This window comes from Montipora capricornis, chromosome 6 (genome assembly GCF_036669925.1).
Source record: "Montipora capricornis isolate CH-2021 chromosome 6, ASM3666992v2, whole genome shotgun sequence".
NCBI classification, from domain to species: Eukaryota; Metazoa; Cnidaria; class Anthozoa; order Scleractinia; family Acroporidae; genus Montipora; species Montipora capricornis.
Genome location: NC_090888.1, coordinates 12,756,906 through 12,769,405, shown reverse-complemented (window position 1 = coordinate 12,769,405; position 12,500 = coordinate 12,756,906). Strand labels below are relative to the sequence as shown.

Genomic DNA, 12,500 nt, shown 5'->3' with positions numbered 1-12,500 from the left:
AATAAAATGGAACAGAAATGCCCCCTCTCCCCCAAATCAAGGATGAAGGTGCATGCGTGAAGGCCATTTCCCATCATTGATTTTGGGGGGAGGGGTGGTCTCAATGTTCCATTTAATTTGTCCAAGATTGTAGTCTGACAAAATTCCAGTAATCTAATATTTAAAGCATCAGCAAATAACAAGTAAAATAATTCAACTCCGGGCTATAGGCACAAAAAGAGTTCCCAGAGAGAATTACAGAATCTCTTCTTTACATAGAACCTTCAATGCGCTCAAATTAATTCGAACAGGGGGCTTTTCCAACACACCTGGCCTTCCATGAGAAAGGAGTGTAAAATGAGTAGTCTTTGGCATATAATATTTCCAATAATGACTTTTCCAGAACAACAGATACTAATATTTTTCAAAATAAAACCAAACTTTTGACACAGAACAAAACAAGAATAACAGCAACAAACAAATAAAGAGATGAAAACACACATGCATTAATTTTCAAATGGCAGTTACCCCACCAAAATCATTTTGCCAGTATATTATATACAACATTCTCTATCCATTTCCCTGCCGACACACGTGTTTTAAAAGTACAGTATATCTATAAATGCCACTTAACTGAAAAATGAGCGGCTTTTAAAGTGGGGGGCAATATTAATAACGAGGGCTCCATTTACAACTTTTAAATTTACATTTAATTGTCTGTATTTTAATTTTTATACCTTGTTCAAAAAGTGTATAAATAAAACATTGTAATTCGACGGACAAAAAATATTTTGAGCAGACTTACCGTCGGTACATATTCACTGGGAAATTTATTTGTCGTGTAAGATATAAGTAAACACGTTTTCCCAACGGCACCATCTCCAACCACTACACACTTGATGGTTTGCATATTGTGATATTAAAACTTCTATGATTTTCGGCAGCGTGTTTCGAAGCCTGCAAATGAGTGAGAAATTGGTTAATGTTTCGTTTCGAATTTCGACAAACTTCGACAAAGATGTTTTGCCTCGGCATATTATAAGATCATTGTTTTGAGCACAAATTAAGTGATATTTTCAAGTTTGAGAGTGTTTCACCGCATATTCCGCTTAAACAGAGGACAATTCTATCACCAGCGACACCGGTGGAATGAATTGTGAATCGAACGAAGACAGACAAAACTATTTCATGCCGCAAAATTTGAAACAAACTAACCCGCGCTTATAAAAGATAATTCCTTCAAACATTCAGCAACTAATATAAGCTTGAGTTGTTCAAAAGTCAGTAAGCTGCGATATAACAGCAATAATTCAAACCTACAAAATGAAACAATGAATGAAAGTTTCACAACTCCGGAATTGATAAGCTTAGTGTAAATTGATAAACCCGCCGGATGAAACAACGATGGAATTTCGACGCTTACAAGAAAAATCATGAATTACCCACAGAAGGCTTTGCTTAACGAAACTCTGCCGGCTCTAGGTCCTGGAGCTCGATCAATCTCTAAGAGCCACGCGAAAGTATAAGATAAATCACAAGATATCGGCCACACAATGTCCAACGAGAGATGTCTGCTGATTCAAGTTGAATTTTCCTCGCCAACCAAAAAAACCAATAAGAAATTTAGTAATTGAGAGAAATCTTATACTAACCGGTAAAGGAGCGCCCAAGTCTCAGTATCCCAGAATTGCAGAAGAATTAGAGTATCTCGGCTAGTAGATCCCGTCTTTCCACGAAAAATTCAACTTCAGCTTCAACAATCTGGCTGTTGAGGGGCGTTGGTTAACAATTATCCAACATAGAAACGAGGCTTAAAAAAAATTAGTTATATCAGAGAATTCCATTGGATAACGTACCCGGAAAGGCCACTCGGTAGAGTATTGTCCAATCAAGATACTTGTTACAAAGTGCACTGTAACTTCTAATTTTATCAGAGCATATAAAGCCTCGAACTTCTCAAAGCGGGTTCCATCGAAGCGAGTGTGCAAAACGGAATACAGGGTGACAATAGTCAAGCTCAATTTATGTGTGAATCATCTGAACATGGCTGGTTTAAAAATTGTTACAATAATGAGGGCCTGTCAGTTCCTAAGTTACTTTGTCACATGAACACAATGGAAGATTCCTTGTGTTAGGCAGATCTACAGATCAGCTGGCCCGGTTGTTCGAAAGCCGATTAACTTAATCCAGGATTAGCGTTAATTTTCATTTCTTGTTTTCAGCTTTCAAGAGCCGATTAAAGCTAATCCCAGATTAAAAATTAACCAAGGAGTTTATTTCTCTACTCCCATGTGCTGTTCAATGCTGATATTCGGCAGAACTTTACATTAGAAGGAATCAAAAATAAGCAAAATAAATTTTCACCAAAAAGCTGAAAACAAGAAATGACAATTTACGCTTATCCTGGATTAAGTTAATCGGCTTTCGAACAACCGGGCCAGCGTTCCAATATTAAATACAATACACGATAAAAAAAATATTCTTTTGTTTACGTGCTAATTAGACTCACTAGCCTCGCTCTCAAGCAACATTTCTTTTCTATTTTGTACATGCAAACGAGGCTAGTGAGTCTAATTAGCACATAAACAAAAGAATATTTTTTGGCCGCCATTTATAAATTCGGTCTATAGGGTCTGTAGTATTGCAAGCAGTACAAGTGACATACCCTTTTGAGGTTTCATTTCCAGCAATTTCCCCATCTTTCAAGTTTTCAGGGGAGAGTGAAAGACTGAGGAAGCAGAACTCAAAGCACTCTTCATTTTAAGACAAGTTCCTTTCAATTGTAGGAAGTCCTTCAATAAATTATCTGAAGTAACATTTAACGCAATCATCTCAATGATGAGAATTATACTGTTTAATCGCCTGCATTTTATTTTTGAAATTTATATTGCTTCCCTGCCATTTGTAGAATGATTGCATCAATACTTCATTTGCAACCCCCCTCCCCCCCCCTCCACACCATATAAAAACATTGTTTTCCTAAACTTTGCTTACATTTCCCCCAGTTATTTGTAGAAGGCAAGATGAGTATTCATACATTTTGATGATCTTAAATTGTTTTATTTTCCTCATCTTCATTATCATCATATTAGTGTTAATGTTAACATTATTAATAGAGTTAATATTTTATTGATACACAAAAAGCCTAGCTGGCAAAAAAGACTGTCCAAACTACAAATGTCAACTTACAATCTAAGTTTGGCCCATCATTCTATTTCAACCCATTCCCGATTAATTAAGTTATGATAGTCTAAAAAATAACACATCTTTTGTATGTAGACAAGTGTACATTCACAATGCATTGCCCCGTGGTCACACAAGGCAGTATTTTCTTGTGTCCCAACATTTGAATGGTTCACATTCTGAGGAACTTTTCACAAGCCTGCAAAAATGTAGCATTTCTCACTGTTTTCTTTTTTTTCTCCAGGGAAACCACTGCTGCTAATACATGTATATCTTTGCTCAAAATGGTCAAAATCTTAAATGGGAACAAAACCAACACAAAATTCATCCCGCAAATAAAAAATTAATACCATAAGAATGTCAAATTGATAGACATCCAGTGGCTGGGAAAAAAATAAGATTCACCCAATAAAATTAGCCTGCAACCAGTTTGCAAGATACACACCTGTCCAACATAATATAGACCTCTTTCATAATGGCAGCCAAATAAAATTTTATTCCGTTTTGCAAATAAGCCTTTCTAGCCTTGCTTTGACAAGCAAATCTCAAAAGAATATTATACAAAAATTTGGTTTTATCAACGGAGTTGATAATGTAAATTGGCCACTGTACAGAGATTCTAAAAGCTGACGTTTCGAGCGTTAGCCCTTCCTCAGAGCGAAATTAACATAAATAAACACAGTCATTCTTACAGCGTTACAGCGTTGTCGCTATGAAGTAGGTTGCCGTTTATGAAAGTGGTCCATTATTTGTTGCTCAAGACTTGCCAGATTGTAAAATCAGGGGGCTTCTGTTTGATGTTTTGTTTGAAGCAGCTCTACCACCAGTTACAAATATAGCCCCTGTCAACTATGGTTATAACTTTTGAGTCATCATCTAACAGAAGCCAGCGTCTTAAGACAACCCTCAAGTCTTTTATGACATCCTGTTGTTCACAGAAGACAAAATCTGTTCACCTTGACATTGTGTTGGCCAATTGCTGAATGCGCATGCTTTTTGGTTCAAATAATATCTTTTCTTTTAGTAACACCAAATCACCAATATGGCCCCTGGCTACAAGAACATACTCTCTCTTTTAATCACAATATTTGTTTTATAATTTAGAACTGCAATGAAAACATCAGACCCCAGTTGTTAGAAGGCTGGATAGCGCTATCCACTGAATTGGATAACTCAATTGGTTTTGCGAGTGTTTAACCGCTGGGTAGTGATTTATCCAGTAGATAACAATAACCACCTCTTGAACAACCGACGCCTGTATTTTTACTTTCATTCATCAAAATCAATTTTCAATCAAACAAAGAGTTGCAAGTCAATCACTTCACAGGGAAACAATAATAAAATTTATTGTATAATGATACTGGGATGCTAGCAAACCTCCACTAGGGATTAATATGTAGACCACTGTTTATTAAATACACAAGATTATCCATAATCCTACAGTAACATGTAAAAAGGGGAGAGGGAGCACTGGAGAACAGGGGGTGGGATTTATCTCTACATTTGGACAGGAAGTCGAAGGAAAAATGAAAAACGCACGCGTTTGTTATTAATATTAATGCTTAATATCCAGTCAAAGGTGTACCCTGCAACATTTTTTTGGCTTCCACTAAACATCCGAGGCCTTATTCGCAAGATAAGGTAAATATCTATCTACACTTAAAACAGCTTTAGTTCAGTAAAATTGGAAACTTTTTCCAGTCAGTGGCATCATTTCTTTACTAGCAGAGTTCTCTTTTCTTGTGTTGCCTGGACTGAACAGTACGGGAAAAGACACCTCTGCCAATGGTCGGAACTCACTGTGTTGAGCATGCGTGGCGGTTATGTAGTGACCAAATCCTCACGTGATACTTCATGTTGTGTGGGCTCACTTAACAACAGGGAAATTACTGTAAAGGAATGGGTGGGACACAGCAGGCTCAAGTCACTGTCAGCAAACATATCATGGGGTTATGTGGCTTGAAGAGTGCCGCCCAAGATTGTGGAGGGCGGTTGGATGAAAGTGAGTTTCGACCCATGGCCCATGACCCATGACCCATGGTCTCTTTGTCAGCCCAGCAAGCGCGAAAGAAAAGAGAACTCTTCTATCAGGGAATGGCATCATAGGTGATGGAGTAAATGGCATGAAACATGCACACACGTCACTGCAAGAATTAAAAAAAAAACCAGCCAATGTCCCAACCCATCGACAGGGTGCCTGCCACTGACAAATACATGTAAAATCGTCTAACGTTCTTAAGACAGAGCAAAATCTATTTAATCTCACTCCCAGTCAGGTCAATGGATTGAAAGACCATTTTTCTCAAGGGTGGGGAGTTAGAAAAAAATTAATGGTAAAGTAAGGAAGTGAAGCCAAGAGTACAGGGTACCATACGGGAAGGGGGAGGTTTTGAACCCCCATCTCTCCACCCCCTCCTTACGTAAAGGCTTTGATGGATTTTTTTGCAACCATGTTATGGAAATAATATTATATCTGAACAGGACAACAATACAAATCTGCTCAGATCTAAACATCTCCTGTTAACGCTGACTCAGTTGATGTTTTAATGTTTAGTTTTACAATAAAACCATAAAGCTAGCAAAATTATTAGTTCCTATGACTGAGGAAATTTTGAATGAAAATATACACATAAAATAATTCCATTATGCTCCATTCACATAACTCTCATCACAATGAAATGCTTTAAACACCATTCTTTTCTTATAATGTTCCAATAGCTTCTTCTAATTTAAAACCTGAAATATATTTTCTCCAATATTTAACATACTTAGAAAAACTGGCATGTCTAGAACAAAGATTTCACTTTGCTACCTAGAGAAATGATAGCACTTTAATGCAGTGAACTACAAATCCGTACCATGTCGCAGGAAATCACCAGGACCATTAAACATCTGCATGCGTGAGTTGAATCTCCTTTTATGCTTTTCAAAGCAGTGAACATAACTTCTTTTTCGGCGGTTCTGGGGGTTCTAATGCTGCCAGGATTGCTTCGTCGAAAACATTTTTCAATCCCTTTTGTGTCAAAGCTGAGCATTCCACATATTTCACACCTTTTAGCTCACGAGCTTGCCTCTCTGCATTCTCAACAGAAATGGGTTTCTGCTTGTTCTTGGATAGCTTCTCTATTGTGCCTGCGTCATCTCTCAAATCAACTTGGGTACCAACAAGAAGAAACGGAGTCTTTGGACAGTGATGCGTGATTTCTGGAACCCACTGGCAAAACAATGAATAGGGTTTTTTACTAAAATTACATAGGTGATTATTGAAAATTCTCCGCACTGATTGGTTGCACTTTCGGTGATTATTACATAATCATCTATTTTGTAAGTGGTTTTTTTTTTCCAAAATGGCTGCAAGCCGTTATGTCGAGGTGACAGACAAAAAAATTAATTTATTGTTTTAAAGAAAACACATATTTTTCAAATAATCACCCACATGTATGTAATTACTATACTAAAACAATTATTATTCACTTCAGGCTTTGTGAACATTGTTGAATAAAAACCGAGACCTCACCTTTGGCAAACAACAATGTTAAATATAGTGTCACACCATAAACAAAGTAACAAAATTGTTGTCAAAACCTTTATAAATTTTGTTATCCAATATATATAATGTTATCATTTTGTGACATTGCCATTTGTTGACGTCATTGATGTTTCTTAAATTACCTACAGTGCAGACCAGAAATATGCGTCCCAAAAAACGCGTGCGAAACGAGCATACGAAAATTGCGCACACGCGTCTGCGTTTGTAACACGCGCATCAAAAACGCGCATTCATCAAAGATAATTAGTATGTATGAGTTGGCCCATTGTCTTTTCATTGTTTAAGTTCTATTGTTAGTTTCAGCGCAAGACAATGGCTATGTCAACAGTGAAGTGTTTGATTTCAAATAACGCGTGCTTCCAAGTGAAATTCGAGTCAACAATGCACTCGCTGCTGCTTCACATTTAATTTCAGACATTTGAAAATTACTTTCACTTCTCGCTGCATCAACAAATGACATAATGAGGGGAATAAATATTTTCCTGTGATTAAAACGTAAAACAGGACTATTTTCAATTTGAAAGACATCGGTTTTGCCAACAGAAATCGACGGTCAGTAAAGTTAGTCGATCAACAACAAATATCGCTAAGAGCAAGACTTGGACGAACGGCGGAGTGAAATGCAGTAAAATCAACGAAATAAGGAGTAAAATCAATCGAAAACAAAACTTACTTACGCCATCTGTAATACCCGTACTTTCTCGAATATTTCCAAATAATTTTTGTAATGCGTGCATGACATTCAAAAGGCGTCTCGGCATTGTGTCCTTTTGCGAATTGAAGCTGTGTTACTTCAGCAAGATTCATTGGACTGCGCTCAGAGTTGAAAAATCTCCCCTTTAAGATATCTTCTGCACCAATTTCTTTCTTTAGTTAAGCTTTACGGAGGAGAATTAACACGGGGTTGGCTGGAAGCATACGGAGTGAAACCCTGTGTGACAAAAAACGCCGAATTCATTCAAAGATACATGCGACTTTCAGTTGCCGGCTGTTTTATTTTCTTTCAGTTACTCATGAATGCAAAATATTGTTTGTTCAAATTGATGGTTTTAAGGCAGTGAAATTAAAACAAATCTTTATGGTAGATTAAAACAATTTGTTAAACATTACGTAATACTACAACGAAATGAAGAGAGCAGTGCAATTATGGCTCAATCATAGAATATTAGGGTACTATTCTCCGACTTTCCACGAAGATTTCTACCCATATTTTACGATTTAAGTCTCTGATTTTTCCTGTTCTATGATTTTACCATAAGATGATTTTGTTTTAAGACATAAGGCTTCATCCGCCAGAAACTTCGCTGTTCTTTTGCTAAAGCACTTTTTTGAGTCACACGAGCTTGAGGGAAGGAATGTCAGAGGTGTTGGATTATGTATTGCTATCATAATGTTTTGGCCATTTGCAAGTTTATTTGTTTTCCTTTGGGCGTAAACTTGTCCTGGCTTCAAAAGCAAAAGAAAGATAGTCGCAAGAAAAGAAATCTGTTAAGAGAATAGGGCCGTTTATATGAGAGGAAATAAGCCGCGGCTTACTCTGGTCACGGCTTACATAAGACGCGAACACCCGGTGTAAATGGTACAAAATCTACGTTCACGGCTTTCTCAAGCCGCGGCTTATCCTGGCCTGGGAGTTTATACTCGTATAAATAGTCCCTTTTGCGTATTATGTACGCCGCGGCCAGAGTAAGCCACGGCTTATTTTCTCTCGTATAAACGGACCTAATGTCGTCTTCTTTTGTTTGAGAGCCTGGAACCAAATGTTTACTTGTCGGAGCCTCAAAGCAGTTATCTCATGACGACTTCTGTGGCGCCATTCTCAGTATTTGACGTTCGCGAAAAACTTGGGATGTTACAAAAACCCCTCAGTAGCGCTGTTTTCTTTTTTTCTCAAAATTCTTAAGCTCGACAAATTTTCGGCAAAGCACTTTTATTGCGAAGAATTGGCGGAAAGGTCAGAAGCTACGTCTACATAATTATTTTCTCCGTTGTCTGGCATTTTCTATGACAACGATCCAAACTGCAGTTTCGGCAACAGAAAGGTCAAAATAACTTAACTATCAGTGGTCAGCTGCAGGATGACAACAGAGTTTTATTATTTTTCATTCAGTGAATGTCGAAAGAATTTAAAACTTTGTAGGTTCGTTTCGAAAACTCACAATGATCAGTTGACACCGCTCTTCAATTCAAATGTTCTGGTAAGTTGATCACAGAAATTAAATATTCATTTTATCGTCTGTCTATTGTTTCGTGGAACAATGAACATCACATCTACGATACGAGTTTGCATAACAAAAGAAAAAACGCGCATCAAATGCGCGTTTGGAAACGCGCATTTAAAAACGCGTGTGCGCAAAAAACGCGCGTGCGTTTTGCGTCTGCGTAGGACGCATATTTCTGGTCTGCACTGTACTGTGCAATCACACCCAACAAAGACAGTAACTGAATAAGGCAACCAGTCTTAAGGATTACCTATTATCATTTTGTTACCTCTGTTTACAGCTACTTCGTTATATGTCACTTGAACCAATTCACCCATATACCAGTAATAGATTAGATCATGAAGTTAGATGAGTGGATGTTGATGCCAACCAAAACATACTTAAGTTTTATGCTGAGACCATTTCACATTGATATGTTACAATTTCTTTTGACCGTACATTCACTACACCACACAGCTCACCTTTTCTTTGACATTTTCAAAGGAAGAAGGTGATACTACAGAGAAACAGACTAAAAATACATCAGTCTGAGGATAGGAAAGTGGTCTCAATCTGTCGTAATCCTCTTGGCCTAAACAAGAGAGAGTAAAAACGTAAGCACAATGCTTCCCACTACTGATGCAGCAAAAAGCCATCAGTCAATACTTATACTGTTGCCTCTTAATGGCTTTCATATTATGGTAATTTTGGAGGCATCGTCCGTAAATTAAGGGGTTCATTTGGAGGGAGCAGGCATGGTACAGTTGTGCGAACAATGGTATAATGCCAGTGTGTTCCAGGTTTCATTCCTAGACTTGGTGTCATACGTTGAATTTGTTGGCTCTTTACTGGGTGCTTTAACCCACTGACTCCTGACCCCCCCCCCCTCCCATTGACAAGTACTTGAATTGCCTGGTGTCAGAAAAAGTAAAATCTCATCAGTCTCACTCCTTCAAGTCAATGGATTAAAGAAGAGAAGATGCAGAGGTTGTGATGGCATGAAGTTTACAAAGTCATTCCTTGAGATGGCATGAAAAGACCCCTTCAAAGTTGCATTAAAATAAGCATGTCTCCATACCTAGCTGCATTACAAAGTTTACTGCTTTCAATGAAAATCAAATGTTTCACTAATTAATTACGCTAGCGAGCAAAACAATTTATTTATTACAGTTTCTCCAATAGCATAAACAATCAAATACACTGAAAAAAATCAGCGTAGGAGGAGAAGGAAGCATCCAAAAGCGCACTTGACACCATACGAGGGATTCTCCTCAATTCTGCATAATCAACGTTTGGTCAAAAATACGCAATGAAATTGACATCCCCCGATCAGGCGGCCAAAAATGCTGTCACGTAGGTTAAAAAAGGGATTTATCCGCTGAGATTTTGCAAACTGAACAGTCCTTTTTGGGGAATAATGTTGTTCGATTTTCTCGTAAAAATTTACGCGCTGCTCGCTGCCTCGGATTCTAGGAAAAATTACTCGTACTATGTTTGGATTTAAGTGTATTTTGAGCAGTTAGTCGCCCCCTTTGGCGCACTTAAATAAAAACATACTATTAAGCGAGTTGCTGTGATTTTCCAAGTTGCCCCAAAGATTAATGCTCATAATTCATTTATGCTTGGTGATCTCGGAAAGAGGTTTGGATCACTGCTCGTCCTTGCCGGTAAATGCTCAGCACTCACATGCTCGCAAAATCCAGTCGCCGGCGTGCATGTTGTTTCTTCACTTGAGTTACATGTAAGTCAACTTTACAGTAGACAAAAATTAATGATCATCAAAGGGTTCACGTCAATGTTTCTTTGACACTCGAAATCTGCCAGAAATCCAAACCCAACGAATTGATAACGAAATTAAATAATTTTGAGGAAGACTTTTTTTTCCACGGCGTGAATTTTTTCACGGCGTGAATTTTTTCACTGCCCAGCGTGAACTAGTTCACGGTGGTATGATAAATTTTCACGCCGAGTTCACGCTATTTTAAAGGAATTTCACGGTATTTCAGCTTGCTTTATATAATTTCACGGTTGTCTGCCGTGAAATCGGCATGATCGTGAAATTTTCATAAGCCCCCTTTTCGCGTGAAGGGTCACATTTATTACTCACCAGCAGTATCAAATAATCCTAACGTGAAAGGTTCACCACCAATCATAACGGTCACAGCATAGTTATCAAACACCTGTAAAATGCAAACAACAAAATGTAAACAATAAAATTATTCTTTTGATATTCTAATTCCAAATTGATCATTAAATGACCAATATTATATTGTACACTGGACGCTTGTTTTTTTAAAGGTGGCTCATGATCAAACTGGTTTCAACAATTTGGAGCGATGTCTTATCAGAAGGATTAAGCGGCTAGCCTATAACACTGCTTCACTTAAGGACAACGTTAACCTTAAGGTATCAAATGAAAATGGCAAAAATTGCTTAACAAGATGCACATATAGATGTGATGTAATAAATTACCATGGCAACAAAAGAACCATGATTGACAACTGTAATTCTAATAAATAACGAGAAAGAAATGAAATTGTTGTTCATAATTAATAATTGTGTTCATAAAATTTTAAAAATTAATATGTACCACTGTCACAAATGTTGCAAATTTAAACAAGTGAATAAACAACTTAATAGCTGAGGTTTCGGCATTATCATGACACCATTCTCAAGGTAGAGTGAACAAATTAATGCGGGAAATGTAGTGTTCTCTAACATTAGCATAAGAACAAAGTTTCGCAAGTTTTTCAAGCGAATACTTTTGCCCCATTAGAGTCTGTTTGCATGTTAAGAGAAGGGTCTGCGACATTAAAAGCATCTCCAAGGATCAAGAGTCTATCAAATTTGTTAGCAATGTTAACTTATGATTGATGTACATGAAGTTTTTGTCCAGTTGTTTATTTTCAAATCAAGCTAGCCAGCATTTAAAATTTGCAAGTATTTTTACCCATGTCTGGCTGTCAAGGCCACTTTTCTTTTTTTTTTTTGAAATTGATAAAGCCCAAAGGGCCGAAATTTTGTGGCGCATAAAATACTTGAGCTGGCGACCATATCTGAAAACTTAGGGGCCAGCTGGCCCCTGAGGTTTTTTCCCTGAAAGTCTAGCACTGGGTTACTGGACGCGACATAGTTTTGGAGGTAGAGGTCATTTAACAAATTGATGTCAGTTTTTCAAGCGTCTGTCCTGTTATTGATTATGAATTTTGTCATAACATTGTCAAAGTCGGCTATCTCCTCGTGGATCCGCAGACTACTTTGACAATGTTATGACAAAATTCATGATCAATAACTGGACAGGCGCATGATAAACTGACATAAATTTGTTTGTTACAATAACCAAAAAGGCAGAGGGGTTAAATTAAGTCAAAACATGAGAAGAACGCGAGACAAAAATGCGAAAAACTTCAATCTGACGCAAGCAATATCACATCAGTTTCGCATAAATTATAATTAATTCATGTGTCTGTCAGCTTATTGACAATAAATTAGCCAATGAGCACGGGAGAATTTTTGCCATCAATATAAAATAACCCCTTCACTCCTGAAGTGCCCCCCCCCCATTGACAAGAAAAATAATCTTGTGT

General features: G+C 37.5%; 2 protein-coding genes across 2 annotated transcripts in view; both read right to left on the bottom strand.

Annotated features, from left to right (window-relative positions):
• The window catches only part of LOC138051538 (cell division control protein 42 homolog), an 11,297-nt gene extending 9,511 nt beyond the window's left edge, over window positions 1–1,786 (bottom strand). The window contains exons 1-2 of the mRNA XM_068897758.1: window positions 1,632–1,786; window positions 785–936 (exon numbers count right to left, since the gene is read on the bottom strand). Of these exons, the coding sequence (XP_068753859.1) occupies window positions 785–889 (105 nt within the window). The 5' untranslated portion in view covers window positions 890–936; window positions 1,632–1,786. The remainder of the gene's footprint in view (window positions 1–784; window positions 937–1,631) is intronic.
• A 1,231-nt stretch (window positions 1,787–3,017) lies between these two features.
• The window catches only part of LOC138051539 (cell division control protein 42 homolog), an 18,546-nt gene continuing 9,063 nt past the window's right edge, over window positions 3,018–12,500 (bottom strand). Inside the window, exons 3-5 of the mRNA XM_068897759.1 lie at window positions 11,021–11,093; window positions 9,396–9,505; window positions 3,018–6,376 (exon numbers count right to left, since the gene is read on the bottom strand). Of these exons, the coding sequence (XP_068753860.1) occupies window positions 6,089–6,376; window positions 9,396–9,505; window positions 11,021–11,093 (471 nt within the window). The 3' untranslated portion in view covers window positions 3,018–6,088. The remainder of the gene's footprint in view (window positions 6,377–9,395; window positions 9,506–11,020; window positions 11,094–12,500) is intronic.